Source organism: Sus scrofa, chromosome 8 (genome assembly GCF_054392235.1).
Source record: "Sus scrofa isolate SSC_HxYL_T2T_F1_AM1 chromosome 8, Sscrofa_HxYL_maternal_Yorkshire_Landrace_v2.0, whole genome shotgun sequence".
NCBI lineage: Eukaryota > Metazoa > Chordata > Mammalia > Artiodactyla > Suidae > Sus > Sus scrofa.
The window spans coordinates 115,633,425-115,656,472 of record NC_139390.1 but is presented as its reverse complement, the minus strand read 5'-3'; the positions used below and the strand labels follow the sequence as shown (position 1 = coordinate 115,656,472).

Genomic DNA, 23,048 nt, shown 5'->3' with positions numbered 1-23,048 from the left:
GAGTGGGATGGACTGGAATTGTCACTTTTGAAGGTAAAAAAATGGTTAAGCATGGAGACATCATTATCTCCACCCTATATAATATGATACAGAGAGGTTTACATGAGCAGCTAGATTGCACAGCTCATGAAGGGCTGGGCTATAATTCAAACCTACTATGTTTGATACCAACACACACACACGCCTTCCAAACAGGAAAGAGGACCCTGTGACTTACTTTAAAAATGTTCATTTCCTGTATTTTTAACTCCTACATTATGGGTAGGGGTGGGGCAGGGAACACGTGGAGAAAAACCCATGAAGATAAAAAGTTGGGATGTGATCATAACTTTTAAAGAATTCCAGTCATTTTAGGGCTGTTAGGACATGACATGATCAATTTCCCTCATACTTTCTTCTTCTATCAATTAAATACTTATTATTCCTACTATTGCCAAATGCTGGTCTAGTTACTGTGGATATAGATGTAGACAAAACAGATAAAAACCCCTTCCCTGAAAAAACTTATATTCTAGTAGGGAGAGGAGAGACAGTAAGCAAATAAGTAAAATCCATATTTCAGATAATGATAAATACTAGGAGAAAAATAAAGCAGAGAAGGAAAATGGGAAGGCTTGATTTGGAGGAGAACAATTTAAAATAGGGTCGTCAAGGGAGATCTGAGAGGATAATATTTGATCAGAGACTGAAAAAGAGAAGAAGCAGCAGGCACCTGGAATTTGTATCAGGACATATCAGGCAGGGACTGGCAAGTACAAAGGCCCTGAGGCAGCAACCTGCTTGATATGATAAGTGTCAGGGTAGAGTTCCTGAGACATATAACAGGCGATGAAGTCATAGGAAAAGAAAGTATGGCTGGAGGAGGTCCTGATCCCTGAAGGCTTTATAATCCATTCTAATGGTTGACAGCCATGGACCATACAGAGCAGAAACAAAGCATGATCTGATCTATTCTAAAAGCATCACTCTGACTTCTGTGCTGTGAGTAGATAGGCAGGTAATGCCAAAGTAGGCAGACTGGCTAAGAAGTCATGTCTATAATACAAGCAAATGATGATGGTATTTTGGACCAGGGTGACGAAAGAAGAGTTAGTGAGCAGTAGTCAATTAAAAAAAATTGAGTGTATTTTGAAGGGAGAACCAGAAGACTTTGCTGATAAGACTAGATGCATAAGCAAAACTGAGGAGACAAAACATAGCAATACCTATAACAAAAACTGACTTTATGTACCAAACATGACATTACTTTTCATGTGATGGACTGGCACATTCTGCTTAATGACACTGACCAAGGGAGAAATGTTACACTATTACAGAGCAAAAGAAAGACAGACCGAAAGAAAGAAAATATAAACTACCTAATGCATTAAGTGTTAAGGACAAACATTTTATCCATGTACCTTGGAAGAAATTTTCTTTAACATAGAATAAAATTTTAAAGCAAAAACAGCTGAATGAGAAAATGTACCAGCAGAAAAATTCCTTAAAGAGTGTTCTATATGACTGAAACTTAGCCTAGTCTGTCATATCCAGTATAGTATGTGCTCAATGATCTTTTTTAAAAAAACTGAACAAATCCGGATTTTTCAAATAGAGTTCTCTTCGTTAGGAATTGCATGTGTTACATGCATATGAAAATTTCTGTATTTGCTCACATATGACTATTTTTAGCCATGTCCTTATGTTTATTTTTCAATGGACATATTATTCCTTGTTTTAGAATTATCTGGATATTAGCCAGAAACAAAGAAGGAACATTATCATGCAAAATCACCTTTATCTTTTCTTGACTTGCTCATAAGAGCAAGAAGTGTGGCAAGGGCCTACCTAGTGCACTTTACACTGTAGGTACTCCTGGATTATTTGTTGCACTAAACTGAAAAATGAAAATACTATTCCAAATGCAAATAAATGATAAAAATCCTTTTCTTCTAGATAGTCTCTTTTATTAAGTGCCTTCATTTAGGAATGCTTTCTCTGCTTCTCCATGTGCTATTTGAATTCTTCATTTAACATACTGATCTGAAATGGAATGGCTTGTAATCTAGCAGAATGGATTAAAAATGCACATGACTAAGATTTACTTCTTTGATTATTTTTGACTTAGTTTCTCCTGAGCAAATTAAAGGAATTATACTGCAGAAATCCATACCAGAAAAAAAGGGCTGCTTTACTGACCAGAAGAATTGCTAAAAGATACAAACATATAATTGCACAAAATTTCTAGATATGTTCAATTGGTAGAAAATAATACAAACTCAGCAAAGTACATGGTATTCACTAAAGTTATTATTTTATTCTGAAAAATAATTTCAGAATTATAAGTTCATAGTTGATGAAAACAATTATGATTTAACTTCTGCATAGAAATGCATGAAGTCCAATAGTAACTCTAGCTATTAAGTTAAAGTAATTTTACATGGTAAATACTTTAAAAACATGAAATTCAGCCCTATAATAATTTTTACTAGAATGTAGTTAAAAGTACTCATTTTATAGTTCATTAGGACAATAATAATTTTGGATTTACAGGTTAGCAGACACCAGTTTTTTCCCACTGTAATAACATTTCCTAAAACTGCAGTGATTTATTCCTGCGATTCCAGTGATTTAATTCAACTTTGGACGAAATGCCTTTCTATATTTTGAATTGTTTATGTTATTAACATATATTAGTTTATTATATATTATGATGTATGATTGCACATACTTTAAAAATATGAGACCGTATAACAATCTATTAATAGTATTGCATTCAAGTGGGATAGGGAAAAAAATCCTGCAACTCTGTATTATTGATTTCATTATATAAACTTTGTAACCTGGGGAAACCTGAGCCACAAACTTATGCAACTTGCTTAAAGCAACCTGGATAAAAGCTGGAACTAGAAACAGAGTGTAGCTTCAGATTCCAATCAGATCCTCGCTAATATTTTTTTGTATCAGTTAAGAAAAAAAAAAAATAAAAGAAGTTAAATATGAAAAGATAAAGGAGACAGGAAATAAAATATTTTTAAAATGTGCACATAATGTTAAATTTAACAGCTTATTAAAAAACAGATACATAAAAAGTCATAGTCAATGTACATAACTATTTTATAATGTAAATTAGATCTTATTGACCATGAAATATTTGATTATATAAAATTTTTTTTTTTTTTTTTTTTTTTTTTTTTTTTGCTTTTTAGGGCCACGCCTGGGGATCGAATTGGAGCTGCAGCTGCCAGACTATGCCACAGCCACAGCAAGGCAGGATCCAAGACACGTCTGCAACCTACACCCTACACCACATCTCACAGCAATGGTGGATCCTTAACCCACTGAGCAAGACCAGGGATTGAACCCAAATCCTCATGGATACTAATTGGGTTTGTTGTAACCTGCTTAGCCACAATGGGAACGCTCTAATTATATAAATTCTAAGTCTGATTACCTCCGTATTAACTTCCATATAAACTAATATCTATGGATAGTAAATGTAAGATTTTTAAACTCTGAGGTTTTAAAATAAACTCAAAGTAAAAAATCTGGTAGCTTAAGGTTTAGAAACTGATGGCAAGAATCTTATACATGCTTTTAAAATTTAAGCAGTACTTAATAAATAATGCTACATTATTTTCCTATGGAATTTTCTGAAAGTGCATACAAATGTTTGCAAATTTGCTAAAAGAATTTTCTTTTGGAAACTTTAAACTGAGAAAGGGTACTAACTTAGAATGAACCTATGTTTTTCTAATGATAAAAGGGTAGCTATGTGTTTTTGTTAGTTGTTTTCATTTGCTTTGTTGCGATTTCTAAGCTGGGGTTGTCAAGAGTTTTGACACCATATTTTGCCAGCAGGGTTAAACAAGTCTGAGGCTATCACTTACAAACTGAAGATTCGAATCAATCTTGTAGCAGGCAAAGAGTAAAGAGAAAAAGTGAGTGTGGGGGGTAAAATAAAGGAACGTGAATAAGAAAAGAGAAAATGAAGTGACTTTACGTTGGTGGAAGAGTAGAATGAATTGTGCATCAGTCCTATAAGTTACTGGTCCTGATTTAAAAGTTAAAATGTCCACAGGTAGACACACACATACAGAACAGAATTTTTGTAAATAAACCTTTTTAAAAATTGGAGTTTGGGGAGTTCCCATCGAGGTGCAGTGGAATGAATCCGACTAGGAACCATGAGGTTGAGGGTTCGATCCCTGGCCTCGCTCAGTGGGTTAAGGATCCAGAGTTGCCATGAGCTGTGCTGTAGGTCACAGACACAGCTTGGATCTGGTGTTGCTGTGGCTGTGATGTAGGCTGGCAGCTGTAGCTCCGATTCGACTCCTAGCCTGGGAACCTCCATATGCCACAGGTACAGCCCTAAAAAGACAAAAGACAAAAAAAAAAAAAAAAAAGAAAAAAAAAAAGAAAATTTAAGTTTGGATTAGAAACCTAAAAGAAGTTACTCTACACTATACCACAGGTCTTCTAAAACCTAAAGGAATGAACATATTATCAAAAGTCCTTAAATATCCAGGAGCTTCTTGATGTACAGATCCTCTTGAAGTAGGAAATGCATGCCAGACAAGTGCTGAGTTACAGACGGCATGAAGATGTGAAGAAGACTGGCAACAAGTGGCCCTTTGCCCAGGGAAGCCTACATAGACACGAAGATTTGCACTGAACAGTTAAATCTGAGTATTTGGTCATCACACTATCCACGAATGTCCGGATTTATAAAAGACACATACACAAAGCTCATTAATCAAGTGATTCTGTAGATTAGCTGCAACTCTCATATCCAGGTGTCATCACATACCAGGCCCCACTTAAGACATAAGGCTGTCAACAACTGTGCCCTTAAAGCAGGCCTTACGCAAACATTCTATGTAGCTTCATTACCGGTCACCTACTTGTCAGCAAAAGGAAGAAGAGGATAAACAAGTATTAAATCCCCACACACAGCCAGTCTCAGCAATACACTTCTGCTCGCTGTACAGAGCTCCACGGGCCTAGACCTGTAAGAAAGATGAAATGCAGCAAGAGATCCAAGAATTTGCTGAATGGTGAGCTGAAGGGAGATGCCGGAAGCAGGATGAAAGACAGATCACTTAAGGGCACAAGGAGCCCAACTTGGACAGGTGTTGCACAGCTCTGGCATTCTGGGAAAGAGCAGCGGGTGGACCAAACGGATGCACATCCGTCAGGAAGAAGGAGCTGGCTCTGAGCAATGGTCCCGAGCAGGCTAGGAGGTGGAGAGGCATTGTGGCACACAGCGACAGGCCCTGCAAACCGTGGCTACAGCCACAAACCAAAGGATAGTCTTCACATGTATACAGTTCAGAAAGGACTGCTGCCATATTCCACTGGCTTTAGGCACCCCCATACCCAATGGAGGTCAGTCCTGTTGGCACTGCCATCTACTCACGAAAGGCTACTGATGCAACTCTCCTGTGATGCCTGAAATTAATGAATGTAATTCTTCTACTAAAAATATATTCAAAATGGAATGACTATTTCAACAATTTTGGACCTAAAAATCCTATTTTGAAAACATGATAATTTCTAAAGGAAAAGCTTCTTTGAAAAAAGTGTATAATGGGCTGTTCATATCACAGTGCTTCTATGGTGATAACTATGCGTCATTAAGACACTCACTTTTTTTTTTCAACTATTAGCATCTCTCCATTAGGCTGAGTATACAGATGTAGTGTTAGAGATAATATTCGGTTTCTGAATATGGGACAAAATTAGGAAGCTGCTCACAAGGTCAACACTAGGAAGTCAGCACACCATCTTGGAGGAAAAAACACCAAACCAGAAGCTTTTCACAAAGAAGAGTTGTAAAACAACATAAATCCCTGAGGATGACTGAGAGGAAAATGTTGTGGTTATAACTAAATGCTGAAGGTTTTTAAGAAAAGAAAATAAAAAATTTTTAGATACAAAATGCACTTCTCTTGGGTCTCACTTTTTCAGTAAATTTCCTTCGTATGTATTAAAATAAATGGCTTAAAAATTATAGCACAAAGGATTTTTTTCTGTGTAAAATGTTTTGACTGAGTTGTTGAAAGCTCTTGAATAAGACTAGGTCACAAAGAGAAGATGAGGAGCTCAGGCAAATAGGAGACATTCAATAAATAGGTCTTGAATGAATGAAGAAACTGAGAACTGAGCTAGCCTAGATACAAAAGTAACACAGATTAGCCTCTTGAAAGCCAAAGGGCATTTTGAATTGAAACTAATAAGCAGAGTTCAGGGAACATGGGTCTTCTCCAAATCCTAGCTCTTTCAGTGCCCCAGGTTCCACTGAACGGAAAGGACCCTTAAACTACCACAGCTTCTGCTTTCTTCCTCCTTTGACAATTGCTTTTCCTCCAGAAGAGGCCATAAAAAGGTACTCTGTTCTTGGTCCACCTCATTGTTGCCTTTGGCTCAGTCACCTTGATGTATTAGTTTCCCCTCCTACATTTCTTTACAGTGGAGAGGAGAGAATCTTCCCCTGCTGTTGGTCCTAGGGATGGGACAGAATGTATATGTGTAGATACATTGGCATGAGAAGCATGTGATATGGTGTTCAAGGGATCATACACCACCACAAAACGATGCAAGTCTAGGTGCTAGTGTTAGCTGGGACAACCGGCAGCATGAGTGCAGCATGTGGCTGCATGGAGGAGCATGCTATGGGAATGTACCTTTAAGAATTTGTTAAAAGTGCGGTGTTTCACCCTGATGACAAGGTTGTATACGGAAAAGATAAGGTTGGGAAGTGTACTGTGGAAGAAAGACACCCAATTTGGTGGATGGGATATAGTTTTGCAGTGAGGGTATGGTTTCGGTCAAGCTATACAACTGGTCTTTGTGAGTTCCTAGATGTCAGACATATGGGTAACTTTGTGTTCTAACACATTCCGTACCAAGCTTTTCAGAGCTACAGCAAATTCTGAGGTGAACAGAAATGAGCACAGTCATTCAAATGTGTAAATATATTAGGGTCTTTCTGAAAGACAGTACACTGATTAATGGAGAGATTCCCATACAAGCCTATCACCACCATAATAAATACATTAAAAACACTGATGACAATTTTATGTACTATTTGTCTTAAGAGTCAGAATGATGGTCTGGGTGATCTTTCAAAGTGTCTTCTAGTCTAAGTTTCCCTGTATCATTCAGTATTAAAAAAAGGTTAACCACCAAAAGGCTCTATGGGTCTTAACAAGAAGACAAAGGGGGCCTAAAGTGTCATGTGTGACTCTGGCCACACCCACACTAGGCCAAAAAGCAGACACTTAAATCATTTACTCATGGAGTTCAAGGAAATGAATGAAAGCACTTCGGGCTCGGTTATCAACTGGACATGTCTTTTGATCTCAATAGTACACTTAATTTCATCTGGTGTGTATAGACTCGGCGTAGCTATAAAGACAAATACTGTCTCAATTTGTGAAATCCCAGAGGTAGGATGAAACTCCTATCATTTTGATTTGAAGAGAAGAACTGTTTTCTGTGAAGTACTGTTTTAATTTCACTTTACTGCATACATTTGAGCCATATGACAAGACTGTCAGGGACTCTGCTGATATATTGACATTTACATAAATTAAAGGCAATCATCCTAATCCAACATACAGAATGGTGAAGAGTCAAATTCAGGTAAGAAAAATCACTTATTAAAACCCTGCTGTGATCACCAAAGAATAAACATATTCTTTGGAGCATGAATTGCAAACAGTGAGGTGTTGGTATTGTCCTAATTTTATTCAGTTATTTAAAGATTCAGTCTTACCAGTGGGTAAGGGACAGTTATTTCTTCTTTTTGATTCTTGCTCAAGGGAAGAATGTAAAAGTTACATAAACATTTTGCTTGGCTGAAAGAGCTAATGAATCCAAAATACTTATAAAGATGATGCTTTCTGAATCATTGGGAAAACTAAATGGCACATCTGCTTATTTGGTTAAAAAAAAATCTCTTTATCTAATATGACTGGCATCAATGATTCATAAAATTACTTCAGTTCAAAATTTAGCTCAGGAGCAAGAGGGAGATGAATAGCCCTACTAAATAAAACCCTCTAATCAGCTATCCACCTTTACACTGTAAAAAATAATGACTGACTACCTCTAGCAGAGTTAGGTCAGTGCGCTAATATAAATAGAGACCACACTTTAATAGTGTCAGCTGTTCTATTTGACCAAAGAGGAAGAAGTCAGCAGAGGTGACTGGCAACTTCTGGTCTATAGCCATTTTTATTTCCCAAATTGCCTATATGTCTCTTTGACCTGACAATTTCTAGGTTCTTTATTCTATAATAGGAAAGCAGGTTTTCAAAGCTATAGCTTACTAATGCCACCTATAGAATTAAAGCCTGTGTGATACTATTAGGTGATAATCTTTCTGAATAATGTTTAATTATCTGATGAATCATTTCTCTGAGTTTGTCTTGTACGTCCTTTCCTCAAATAGTTCTTTCCTTTCCCCCATTCTTCTTCTGGAATGGCTTCTAATTAAGTGGCCTATAGAAATTGAGTTACATACACCAAATTAAGAATACATAATTATAAAAACAAATGAAGCAAAAAGAACACTTTTAAAGCAGCCATGAGACCAAAAAGTAGAAAAGTATTTGCAAGTATGTGTTTAGTACGTATGTGCAAAAGTGCTAAGACGTCTGCAGAAATGCTGGCAATGACTCATGTACGGAGCTAACATAATGCCCAGGCAAATGACTGGAGATAAAGAACATAGTAGCAAAGTGTATGAAAAATCGAGGTTAAAAAGGTAGCCAAATGCAGAATTCCATTGAAACCTACTTGAGCCCATTGAAAGTTTTAAAAAATGGTTATTAAAAAGTTTTTTAAAGGGAGTTTTAAACTCCCTTCTTGAATGTAAGTTGTTTTCTAGGCATACATTTTGTATTTACCTCTTGGCTGACAAAATTACCATGTGATATTATGATCCCAAACTGTCGTTACTAGTTTAAAAATCACAATGTGCTTGTATACATGCTGTTTATAGTTTAAAGACAGAGAAAAGACTGTAATCTGAAGAAAAACGGACAAAATCAGTACATATAATTAAAACAATAATGTCCTTATAAAAAGAAACATATTTTTGTGTCTCAGAATAAGCCTAGTTCCTAAACTTTTTAGTTATCTGAAACAATTTTTTTTCCCTAATATATATGCATCTCTGAGTCGGGGTTTTCTACTTCTGATTTAATCATACCTTTCACATCTTCATCCTCAATCGTTGTATTTGAACTCTCAGTTGACTCCTGTTGAGAAGAAAACACTTTTAAAGTTGCAAACAATAGCTTAACTTTTCTCTCTCTCAAAAAATTGGTGAGTGATGTATATATCATGCAAAATTCTTCAGCAGGCTGTGTGCATATGCTGACATGCAAATGGACAAATACGTTAAGTGGTTTTAACAGAAATAAAATGCCAAATGCTGCAAACATGTCACAAAGGGAGTACTCTGGTTGCCTAATCCCTGAAGCATGATAAATAGAGGTGACGTGTAGGAGCAGCAGATGTATGCAACTTACTTTACGAGCTGTGTAAGGATGTGGTGTGTTAAGAGTACCCATAAGGCATGATTCCTCTAAGTATTGCTGAGGAACTGAATATATTAGCCTAATGAATTTGAACCTTAAAAAAGATCATTTTTATTTTTAACTAATTAGTAATTAAATTAGCCCCTTCTTTGCATAAGGCACTATTATCAATAACTGAGCACTGAGTTTATAAGCTATTTGCTGACTCAGTTGTAAGAAAAAAGCATTTCACTGAATGATCTGATGAAGAGATTAGGGGTACCAAGCTGAGATATGCTGAAAGTGCTTTTAAGAAGAATTTCCATGTTTGTGACCAGCACAATGGAATTATGTAAATAATTTACCCAAGGAAAATTAGATTTTTTTTCATTCATTTTAAAACTAAAACCTGGCTGTTATTGTTAAGAACCTTACTCCTATAATAAAAAGACAAACTGTAAATGAAGCTGCAGATTAATAAGCACACTTAAAAATACACTATAACTGTCAGTATAAAGATACATTCCTTAAAATGATTTGATACATTTTTCCATTAATAAACTATTTTCTAGCAAAGAAATTTAGTAATATTCATAAGAAAGACCCAATTTTCTACTTGCAATGATTAAAGGCTAGTGCCGAAAAAAAAAATGGAAATTTCCAATCAACAGCCATGTGTTCACTGATGAAAAACAAATTCTGGAAAATGATGCAAACATCAGTATACTTTTAGACATTCAATATTCAAAAAAGGGATCAATTTATATAAGTATCCTATATAATATTTAAGCCAAAGGGGCAGATTAATTAAAGCTATATCCAGAGTCTCCACACACACAAAACCAAAGCAAAGGGTCTTCATGCATTTCTTAAAGTGACCTAGTGCTCAAATTTAAACTCAAGATGAAGGTAAACCCATGCACTGTAAAAAGAAACTAAGACATGTAAGCAAGATATATCATGCAACAACTCTTACAAATGGTATAGCTAGAACTATCGAAGTGTCCACTCCAGCTGCTACTCTTGGTCTTTCACTTGCTAATGATATTGAAAATAATTGTTCACATGTGTGATACTCCTGACTACCTCAGGTCTTTTAGGGACTTAGAACATTTTAAGTGTCATGACTATAAAAGACATCTCATATTAAAGAACATAACACTTCATGTCTCTTTAATGATTTTAATATTGAACATCTAAATGTTAAACCAGAGGAAAGGCGTTTTCTAAAACTTTAACACTGTTGATAAAAGTAAGGAAAAGTAAGACTATACTGTACTTCACATTTGAGAAAAATCTGAAGTATTTTTACCTCCTCTTAGAGATACAATAATGGATGAGAAGTGATAAAGTTGAAAGATGGAATACATTCAGAAACTGTCTTTTCATTCTACAGATATGTATACAAGTATTGTTATTTAGTTAATGTGCTGTGCAAACAATTTCCAATGAATAAAGAAACATCAGTCTTTCAGGATACACGGTTGAATGTCTGCTACTGAAATGCATATAATTCAACAAAAACAAACATATTTCACAAGGAGTGAAACTCTGATTCTCCTCAAATTCATGCCAAACAACAAAAACACCACCAACGACAGGGAATTAAAAAAACAAAAAACAAAAAACAAAACAACAAAACAAAACACTATGACAACAGAATAACTAAAACTCAAAAGCAAGATTAAATTTAAACGAATACCTATGAACTCAAGTTGATTTTTTTGAAGACAGCGGAATGATCTAGCAAGAAATTCTACAATTTCATGCAGAACATATCTAAAGTACAATGTGCACAGATAGGCATGAGGGGAGAAAAACAACTAGATGGAACTGCTTAAGATACACAGTCATCAGTCATCTCAAAATAAAGACTTGTTAACCGGACTTTTGTTGACTAGTGGTATCAATCACTTCTCTTTCCAGATGTCATTCATTTTTTGCTTTGAGGGAAATATGTGTGTAGTTCCAGATAAATTAGGCCCAAAAGGAAGTGTGGTAGCAAATGGTAAGGATTTTCTTTCCTAATTTGAGATAATGAATTAATTTTCCTCTGAATATTTGATGAGATGTGTAATCTTGTTAAGGCAGGATGATGTTGATTCTTTCTGAATACCTTGTTTCCATCAGGGTTGTGGATTACAGTAGTTTGGGGCTCCTGAGTGAGAACAAAATAGAGAAAGAAACAGTTCGCATTGGTAAGTACATTCTCAACTAGTGTGAGGGAAAGAGTGAGCCAGCTGACACAACTAAATAGTGACAAGAGCTTAAGCGATGTTAACTACTGCCAGAGGTTGCAGCTGACAAAATCTCTGATGAAAGAACTCCCTGGTGAGCCCATGAGATAGCACCTCAATACCAGCAGCAGCATGCAAAAGACCTTATTCGTTATCAGTATACAGACAAGGCTTTGAAGTTTGGAGACCTAAAGAGGCACTTGCTGTTTCACCAAGTCCTGTACCACAAAGAGCTTTCCTTTCTTCTTTAACAAGCAGCCAGTTAATGTCTGTCCCATAGAAAACTGGCCAAGGGGCACTGGTGTTGAGGACTCTGAGAAGATCTCAAATTCTTTGTGAAGATATTTTTTTTAGCTGTATTGCTTTGAGGATTGATTATGGTGTCATAAAACACAGATAAATACCCTTGGAAAATCTAGAATCATCGGATCATGCTCAAAAAAGGGATATCCCAAAGAATGTATTCCACAAGGAATTCTGAGAAATATTTAAAAGGTTCTGGCATCAATCATAGAATCACTATAATCTGCGACACACTGCTGCTAAATTCCATGTTAATTCATATATATAAGAAATTTCTGCTTTATACACTATACATAAACCCAGATTTGTTTGTCAAGTCGTGTTTTTCCATGAAGCAACTATTATTTTTTCTTTGCTTTCTACTAGAAAATTGAAGAAATATTTCCAAGTGGAAAACAGCAATCAAATAACTGATGTAAAAAGATTCAGTGTCCATACATCATTGGCATGCTTGACACTTTCATTACCTGATGTCTTGGCAACCAAGAGTTACTGCAACCCACGAAACGTTCTCCGATCATAAGTACTCTCCCCACTCAAGTGTCTCATCTCTACCACAGTTTATGCTGCAGCACTCAGCATATTTACTGCTTTCCTTCTTCCTTTCCCTGGCCAGAGGTGTGATCAACATTGTTTTTCTGCCAGAAAGGAACCTGTAATCATGATGTCTCTAAGTGTTTTTAAATTGAGCCTTCTGGGGAACCCTAGTGAAACAATATGCTAACATTTTCCATTCATTTGAAATTAACAGCACAGACCACTGTAAAACATCAGAAACATTTCTGAAAATTATGTCAAACATGGGATAGTCTGGGGACAATATTATGAAGAGTATGGAATGCTAGTATTTAAATCTTGAATTTTAACATAGTGGGGTTTCAAAGTGTTAAACTGATTGAGTTGTTAATAGTGTGAATTTGAGAGAAATAGTACTGATTCCCATTGATAATTCAAAGCTCTGTGCTGTGCAATTTCATTCTTTGGATGAACGTGAAACAGTGATAATTTAATTTAAAACACAACAAACAAAACGCTTTAAATTATCCAGTGCCTCTTTATCTCAGAAAGTGAGCTCTTTCAAAGCCCGACTGTCTTATAATAAGAAGGAAAAGGGAACTCTGAATAAGGTCTACATTTACTTTTGCCTAGCAATAACCCCCTTAGCTCTCCTTGAGGTCAACATTTGCATCATGAAAGGAAGAAACCAACCATTGTTTGCATATCTAGAGCTACCATCAGAAGAGCTAAGAGCAAAGAAAGCACATTCTACCGTATTTCTAAGGCAGCATGCAGCAATTTCAACTACAGAGACCACAGCTAACAGTACAATGGTCAACAACAAAATGAGATCATTTCATGTTAGAAACACACTGCTTGACAACTACCTTAACAAAAAGAAATTAACTGTTTTCATATCTTAGAAAGCAAAAACGAACAAAATCCAAAAAAAATTAAAAAATATATATGTATCTATATAGTGAAAGCAAATGAGAGAAACAACAGAAAGAGTAAAGAACTTAAGAAGGGTTACAAAGAGTCCAGGTATACCAGCGCTGGGGTAGGAATATTTTCTTTGGGGCTGGTTACCACGTTGGCTTTGTTGTTTATCTGTAGGTATGCAGAAAATAGAAACAGAGACGCCTTAAACCCCTTGGTAGCCAATGTATCCACACGTAGCATGTCTACACGAAGAAACAGACCCGAAAATAAAGAGCCACTGAAGATGAATGTTGAACGTGAAAGACATTGTGATGACTGACAGAATGATGCTCAATTTTAGTCTCCAACCGTCACACCCAGGCTATGACCATGCCTATGATGGCGGAATGATAAAAAAGACTGGGCTGCTTTGGCTGTGCTACCTTAGCACACAGCCAAAGAGCTGCTTCAACAGAGCTCAAATCAAGCTTCAGAGTATGAAATCAACAGAAACCTTTTCATACTCTTCATGTTGGATTCTGTTTCCCAGCTTCCAATTGTTCACTGTTAGGATACATTCCTTCTTTCATTTGATTCTTGAGCCTGAAGTCACACATGGACTGTCTTTCTCTGTGGAGCCATCATCACTTTGTTTAGTAGGCATCCAATTAAAACCTTAAGTCTTCTGATGAAATGCAGGCTTTGTAAATAGATTTCTTAAAACGATAAGTCTGTATCGCCTTTAAAAATATATCTTCAATTGTATATGGGCAAATTGAGCTCTACTATATTCTGGATGCAAAATGATTTTATTGTTCACGAATGTTTGAGAGCAAAACTATGTATTCTGTCAAAGTGTTATGGCTACTGTTGAAGACTTTATTTGGTAATACCCTTCCCTTGCTTTAACATAATTGGTTTTGACCTTAAAGAAAGATCATTATCACAATGGAAGCCACTGTTATGAAAACAACTCAGAGGGTCAATAAGTATGGCAATGGTCCCACAGAGAAGACTCTTTGTTGACAACTGGCAACATGAAACTACAATTGAGTTTGAGTAATAAAGAACCAAAGACTGAAAAGTAATAATCACCATTCATTTAAACTCATGCATGACAACTTACATAGTGGTTATCAAACAAATATAAACATTCATTTTTTTGCACTATATTATCTAGTTATTTCCTTTACATGTTATTATCTAAAGAAGTATATCCTCTAATTTTGGTATATATGTACTTAAGGACTTGAAGAGAAAAACATCCTGCATAAAATAAATGAATACCAGATGAATATTTACAAGCAATTACACCAATTTAATTGTTTATATTTCCCATGAATTCTTTCCCTTCACATTTGAAACCTATAGCTCATACTGAAACTAGTTCCAAGAGGAAGAGAGAAGGTTCAAAAAATTAACTTGGGTATGTAAATAATTGTTTGCTTTTCTATTCATTCCCATTTGTGTGATTATTTGGTATCAGTGTTATTTAAATGAGCCAAAACACTGTGCCCTATGGTATGCAGGAAAGGAGAGAAAGCCTGGTGCCTTTTACTGAAAAACTCTTTAAATATTATATCATCAATCCATATTTTTGCAGATAGTTTAAATTTTTTCTTTAAATAAAATTGCAAAATTGCAAAGAATTTAACATAAAAATTTGTGCTATAGCCAAAGAGATAAGAGATAATAGAATTTATTAAAAAGGAGCTAAAATTCAGTATTTACATTAGTATGGAATATATTGGGGAAAAAGGAGGGATGCACACGCAAGTAATTTCCTATTCAGGAAGAGTGCTTGGCAAAACACAGCTGACATGTTATCAAATGATCAGATGTACTTAAGATTAAAGCACACGTGTTTAACATGCTACTTTCAGTTATTATCAGTGGATGCAAAGGATGGAAGAGGAATATATGGAGATATCTTCTGTTTTGAAATATGCGACTTGGTATTTTCCTAAGATGTGGTTGCCAAGAACTGCTTCAGTGACAGTGTCCCACATGCACACACCTATGTACACACACTTATCTGCACAAGCACACACACACACGAACATACGCACACCCGTGTTCACACACAGATATGCAGCATACACACACCATCATCTCTTCCAAGTCAAGGCTGTTTTGTCTGGATGAGCCACCCTTTATTGTCAGGCATTGGTGAATATGAGTTAAATGAATATGTGCCCCAACCACCACTTTTACTCGTGTTTAAATATATAGTTAAAAACTCTTTTTGTTGAAGATCAGCTTAATCTTTTTTAATGTAGAAAATCTTTTGAACATATTTTTAATATTAACTAATTAAAAACAATAGGAGAATTTCTAGCTAAAAGGCTAGGAACACTTCCTTTTTCTTTTTTTTTTGGCTGGCTCGCAGCTTATGGAGTTTCCAGGCCAGGGATCAGATCTAAGCTACAGCTGCAGCAGTGCTGAGTCTGTGGTGATGCTGCTGATCCCACTGCTCCATAGTGGGAACTCCAGGACTTCCTTTTAAAGAGTTAAATATCGGGAGTTCCCTGCATGGCTCAGTGGTTAACAAACCCGACTAGGATCCATGACGATTCGGTTTCGATCTCTGACCTTGCTCAGTGGATTAAGAATCTGGTGTTGCCATGAGCTGTGGTGTAGATCGAAGGCGCCGCTCAGATCCAGCATAGCTGTGGCTGTGGTACAGGCAGGTGGTTATAGCTCTGATTCCACCTCTAGCCTGGGAACTTCCATATGCCCTGGGTGTGGCCCTAAAGAACAATAAATAAATAAATAAAGAGTTAAATATTAGGTATGGGCTCAACCACAGCTGTCATTCAAATGTCCAAGAGCTCTAGCACTTTTGTCTGTGAAATGTAGTTCTTTTATATTATGGAAGAAGAATACTTTTATTTAAAAAAGTAAATGAAACCAGATATTTAAATGATGCCCTGAATTATTCTTACAAGGCATGGACAAGATATTCCCATTTTTCAGGTGTTGAGTTCATTCAGTTTTGAGGTTAATAAATATTCTTCCTGAGGTGCTTAACTAGGATGGGTCCATTGTAAGGTCACTTTCACACTATTTATAAAACTCCATGGTGGATGCATTATGGTTTATCTGAACTAAGAATCACCCCTATTTTAATAATCATGATCACCATTTAAAAATAATCCTATAGCATTTCTTCACTTTTCACAATAATTACAAACATTAATTATGTCATGGGTCTCTTTCAGTTTGGGGAGAAAATTGTACTTTGTCTGATAAAAGATCCTATAATAGCATCTGGATGAAGGTGTAAACTTTTCCATTTAAATGGAAAACATTAAAATTTGAACATGGGTACTGTGTTTTGACGATTACTTAACAGTAACTTGTAATGGTCCTATGCTTTCCCTACTTACACTAACTTAGGTAAATATGACTTGTTCTATTCCTAAGTGTGAATTTCACAGGAGGAGAAATCTGGCAGATAGAGATCCTCACCATCATCTGAACACTCGAACTGGACTTCCTTTTCTGAAGTGACCAGTCAAAGAGAAAGGAAAAGAAAAAAAAATATGACCGGTTGAATTTTTATGGTATCAAAGCATGGAGCACAGAATAATTTTGTCTTTAGAGAGGAACTCTAAGTTCACTAGAAGAAAAAAGTTCGGGAAAAGTTTTTTTTCTACATGAAGATACAAGTGAAAATAAATATCTCAATAGAAACTGTGAGCTCTGCATCACTGAACTATATATATATATATATATATAAAAAAACACAGGAGAAGGAAACATTTGGAAAATTTTAAATATCACATTTCCACCAATGTACCATTAGGAAAAGGGCAGACATCGACATTCATTACTAAAACTTAAACTGAATAAACTAAGCCGAAGGAAGGAATCGTTAAAGACTGAGGAGAGGAATTAGTAAGAGGTAAATGCCATCCTAAGAGGAAACACAAATGTATGGTCACCATAGCTCTGGAAATTCCCAAATCACACACAGGTGCTGAAGAAATGACTGGGCATGGACATAAGGAGTGACAGATGATTTTCTGTGTTATATATTCAAAATGAACTGACCACTTGACTTTGGGTCAAGTTCAAATGTTAGAAAATTAATTAATTCCCAAGAATGCTGAAGTGTTCATGAGGAATGTAAGCGTCTGCCATTAGAAGAGAAAGAAAAGGATTAAAGAAAGAAAACACTGAGGCAATATGCTGCAAAGATAACAAACATAACGCAAGTATAAAGTTATCATCCATCAAAAGTAAATTCCCATGAAACAAAGAAAATAAGTTGTATTATTTTTTTTAGAAACCCAAGAAAGTCAAAATAGTCTACCGTTATCTTTCTTGGAAAATTTTTCTAATATTTGTTCAGTATATTTATGTTAAGTCTGCCACAATACCTTATGACAGAACAAAAACAATTAAGATCTTTATAAAAACTGCCCAGGCACAGAATTATAGTCATTTGAGGTTCGATTTCCTAGATTCAATGCCTTGATTTTTTTTTTTCAGGCTATACATTTCAGCAGCTTTTAGAACACGGCATAACTATGTGGAAAACCATTTGGTTTTTGTAGATTTTCAAGTCACCACATCTGTATGAGGCTGTAGTAGAGAGGATTTAGACATTCAGTTTCCATATAAAGCATTCTTTTGTCATGATTATTTAATGTATAAAAAATAGAAAAAATGCAGCTTTTGTTATATTAGTCTCTTTTGTATCTTAAATTATTTTCTACTTCAATCTGCATCCTTTATCAGGAACTATACAACGTATAAGCTGCAATGACTTGGAACTTCTATTATTTAACATTTAAAAAATGATCCAGCATTTCAAAGTCAGAAATGAGTTTAGGAGTGCCTGTTTAACTTACCTTCACTCCATCAGGTTTCTTCAACAAACTCTTGGCTGCTGCAGAATGAGAGTAAAATCAGTTTAGCGAGTTATCCATTGAAACGCATAGCCAGGCAACAAAACAGACTATTATTTCCTTCTACCATCTTTACTGAGTTATGGGCAACATATGCCAAATTATCAAGGTCACATTGATGAGCGTGAGCTTACAGGACATTGAAGTACAGTATCGCTTTTCTTGGTCTTGCCACATCAAATTTAGAACTAAATTCTTATTTAGTTCATTGAATATAATTGGACACTTTGCCAGTTATATTATTGGGCTTTACTTCACTGTTGGTTGTGAAAAGGATACTGGAACTTTAACTGGACTATGCTTCTGTAATCCAGAAAGTTGATTTCAGTCTTCAGACATCAGCTTACAGACTGTATTACATGTTCATTTACACCACAAGAATGGTGACCATGTCAGTTCTACCACTTGAGTCCCTCTTCCTAGAAGTTTAAAACTCATTTGTGAAAATGTGCTCTGGCTAAATAACATGCTTAATATTTGAAATCAGATTATTTTGGTTTTACAAAAAAATATTAATAGTTATATTTAAAACGAAATGGTATACTACTGACCTAGGGCAAAGTTAAAAAATGCTGGCACATTTAAAAAAGGTATTAGGTATTCTATTATACTTCAAAATCAGAAGAGAAAGGCTTCATAAACAAAAGCCTTTTACACTGAAAAATTAAAAATCATAAAATGTGGGGTGAGATAGAAAACAAAATATCTTCAACTAAATCAGAGATCTAAAGTACATGGTCTTATATGAGACAATTGTCTTTGGAGGGGAGCTTTTAGCATTTCTTCTGTTACTAAATTCCTTGAGTATATTAAAAAGTGAAGTTGTCCTTTCAAAAAATATACTTATGAATGAGTACATATGTGAAAAGATTACATAACTGTCAATGACAATTAGTAGATCAGGTGTAGAACATTCACACATATGTAGGACAAAAAGACACACTTATGTTTCCATTTAATGTTAATTTTATATATATATATATACACATACATATATATATATATAGTTAAATATATCAGAATAGAATTTGGCAACTGAAATGGAAATATCTAGCTACAATAGAACTGCATGAACATGTAATTTCCTGACATCCATTTGATTTGGGCCATCATTTTGATATCATTTTGTTATTTTAAATTTATTTAAAAGATAGAAAAATGTTAATTTTATTTAGCATTTAGCAACAAAGCTATTAATTTTTATTAATGAGACTGTAAGAAATAGTAGCCTTAGCTATAATACTGTGTGCCTGGAGCTAAAAAGCCATATTAAGTAAATCCTGTGGCAGTTAATAGGTTAGAAAGCAAACTCAGAATCATTGGAATTGCAATAGCAAGCAGAGAGAAGACATGATTTGGGGTAAGCAGGGATTTGGCCTGGGAGATGCAGAAATGTCCCTTTTGGTTACTATTCACCTTACCTCACAAGAAATACATTCCACATAAAGGGAGAAAAGAAAAAATAAAAACAACTTTATAACCATATACTCATGGACAAATTACTTTAAAGAGCATGTTTGGCAATGAAACAGAATGAATACTCAAAACTAAAATGCAACATCAACTACAAGATGTAACTGAGTCTAATGTTATTCAGTTGGTTTTGAAGTGATGGATTAAAAAATAGTTTGCTTTTCATGCTAAAACATTCAGAAACGATATCAAATCCACATATTAGTCATGAGTTTTTAGTTTACGTGATGATGGAAAGGAAAATGTGAGGTAAACAAAAAGCTTCTATACATGGGTGCATATATTAATCAAGGCCCAATTTATGTCTAAAAGTGTATTTAAGAATTTATCAAAATATATAACCTTAATTCTGAAGATTTTTTTTCAAGTTAGTTTGTCATTAACAATATATAAGTCATCCTACCTTTTAGTGATTCACTATTGGGCCACAGTGAAATATTAATTTATTTCATATAGTATATATTAGTTGATATTTAATGAGATGACATTGAACTCACCCATATAAATGACAACTATATTGATCGACTGTTCATAAAACAGGTAACTCGACAAAGCTTTTACTATACCACACAAATTGGACAAAATACATACAACTGACTAACCCAGTGCCTCAATTTGTAGCATTATTCATTGTATTATTATTGTTGTTGTTTAACAGGTCAGTGGAAGCCTTTGGAAAACCTCCTATGATTTCACATTATATACAATGGGGGATTAGAGAGGACCATTTAAAAAAACTGGTTGAGACATTGGTAGAACATTTGATAATGATACGGATCATCACCTGATATCACTACAGCATGTAGCAGGAATCAAGAACTTAAGACACAGCTGGATAATTTGGTGCTTCAGATGACTATTTCTGGCACAGTTGTCTGACAATTGTTCCAAGTCTAACCAGCCAAACAGTAAGTTTACCAATGCTACTGTCTCAATGCTTCAGTCCCTCCCCAGATATAAGATTAATCAGCTTTTACCAAAATTTTATTTTTGCAAATCTGATCCTTTGAAGTAACCTATCAAAGAAGGGGGCTCCAAAACTCAATTTTTGGAGATAGTATATACTTTATGTTGACTGTGGAGAGTAGTTCCTACAATAAAGAAAGAGTTTAGCTTCTTTCAGCTCATTATTTAACAAACTTACTTTTGCCAAGAAATCATTTCAAGGAATGTTTATTACTGTGGCGTACATTCTCTGTAAATTCTCGAGTTTAGATACCTTGAAAAGTTGTAATCATTCTTATAGCATGCCAAGATACTACAGTATCTTTCAAAAAACTTGGGCCTAAGAGAACTGGGTTCCTCTAAGGGTCTTCTAAAAATCTTGCTTATTGGGATTCCTTAAGAGAATGAGACAAAAAAGAAACTATTCATAGTTATTACTTTAGGAGATATCAATTAATTTTATGTTGCAAATCCTGAGCTCCAAGTCGGAGGAGTACATAGCTCCAAACTGCACCACAACAGGGATGACAGAGGGTTTCAGGTCCTGCACCAGTGGGTGGGGTCGTTTGGGTGCCCCTGGGAGGAGTGTGGTCACGTGCCTAATGCCTCTGAGAGATAGCACCCAGGGAAAAGCCTCCTGGCAGCCCCTAGTATGGAAGAAACCCATGCCACACATTTGCCATCCCTGAACATCGATGTCTAATTATTAAATTTTTAAAAATTAAATTCCATAAGGTCTACTAGAGAGGAGAGCAGAGTTCTTAACACATGTACCTGAAAAATTCCTCGTAGCCAGCATAGTTGTCAAGATGGCACCCTGTCAGAGCAATAAGAATACAAGATTAATGCTGCCTTTGCAAATCTTTGACCTAACAAATAAGTAGTTTGGGTAACACATCTCCTAGCCTCACATTCAGTCAGGGGATTTTGGTTTTTGGTATTTGGTCTCCTGAGAGGGGCAGGCCTAAGTTTCTCATGATGCTGGGACCACCCTCATGTATGCGGCCAGATTCCGATAATCCATTTGCACAGCTAGTTTCCATTCAAGGGAGGGACCGCAGAACCCATTATCACAGAGATCCTAGCTCTTCATTGTAGCTTTAATTCTAGTGTATATTCCATTTACCCAAGACCCAGAAGAAGAAAAGTATTGAGGCTTACACATTTAGAAGCCTTTGCTAAGAGTCATTTCCTCACACAGAATCTCACTGCTCACTCTGCCAAATCTTCCTCCTCACACAAAGGTAACATTTCTTACCTTTAGTTTTCTTCTGGCATTGAATTTCTTCAAGCAGTCTACAGTCTCCTGTCTGTGCATCATGGAAGCAACAGTAGAACGTTGCTGGAAGAGGAGAAACACAAACTTGATTGAGGATGTTTAAAAGATATTAGGCACGATAGTATTCTCACCTTCATCAACTTTTTTTTATTAATGGTGCCTGCACCCAGCTGATAAACTTGTAAGTATTCAACTTGTAAGAGCTCCTAGTCATGAAAGACTGGTTTTGCTAAGACTATTTGTAAAAAAATCTTAAAGGAGAACATTTTCATTTTAGCTTCTGAGGTCTCTGGAGAACTGTCACTTACACAGATCCATGGGTGCTTCAGTGCCTCTGAGGCTGTGATACGCTTGGCGGGGTTGATAGTAAGCATTTTATTGATGAGGTCTTTGGCTTCAGGAGTCACTGTGTCCCATTCTGGTGATGGAAACTTTAAAAATATAAGTGTATAAAGAGTTAAAAAATAGATATACTCAGTGGAATAGGGAAGAGTCAAAAACACTAATCATTTCCTTAAGTAATGAATTTCTTTATAAATTTGCTTTTTGTATGTTATATTGTCTCTACATATAGAAAAATTGATTTAGGTAAGTATATACCCCTCTCCATGTATATATCTATATACTAAGATACTGAGTGTAACTGACAAAGGAAAAATATATATGCTAAATGCCACATTATAACTGATACATTTTAAAATTTAGAAAAATAAACTCAATATTCTCATCCTCTCAGTGCATTTTTGCTTTGATCTGAAAGTTCAATTTTATGCAATCTATCTCATAATTATTTACGCAATTTTGCTAAAGTCAATAAAGTTGAGAAGTTGTCACATCATGATGCTATCATGTCAAGGTTCAAAATGATGTACTCCTTCCACAACTCACAAGCAGTAATAGCAGAGATATTAAGATAGCTTCAATTCCTGTTGCCAAACTGACCTATTATTTGTTGCTACTTGGAGTG

At 35.5% G+C, this 23,048-nt stretch overlaps 1 protein-coding gene and 1 long non-coding RNA gene across 51 annotated transcripts in view; one reads left to right on the top strand and one right to left on the bottom strand.

The window, feature by feature from the left end:
- The window catches only part of LOC102167944 (uncharacterized), a 101,255-nt gene extending 95,335 nt beyond the window's left edge, over positions 1-5,920 (top strand). Inside the window, exon 4 of the long non-coding RNA XR_014813142.1 lies at positions 3,189-5,920. This is a non-coding gene — a long non-coding RNA (uncharacterized LOC102167944). The remainder of the gene's footprint in view (positions 1-3,188) is intronic.
- Positions 1-23,048, bottom strand: part of CAMK2D (calcium/calmodulin dependent protein kinase II delta) — a 308,158-nt gene that overhangs the window by 33,281 nt on the left and 251,829 nt on the right. For 7 of the 50 annotated variants that reach the window (XM_084971005.1, XM_084970995.1, XM_084971004.1 and 4 more), the window contains exons 10-17: positions 22,390-22,512; positions 22,061-22,144; positions 21,577-21,619; positions 18,328-18,365; positions 16,940-16,972; positions 13,598-13,657; positions 11,626-11,667; positions 9,200-9,248 (exon numbers count right to left, since the gene is read on the bottom strand). In XM_084971005.1, coding sequence (XP_084827131.1) covers positions 9,200-9,248; positions 11,626-11,667; positions 13,598-13,657; positions 16,940-16,972; positions 18,328-18,365; positions 21,577-21,619; positions 22,061-22,144; positions 22,390-22,512 — 472 coding nt within the window. 50 annotated transcript variants of the gene reach the window in all.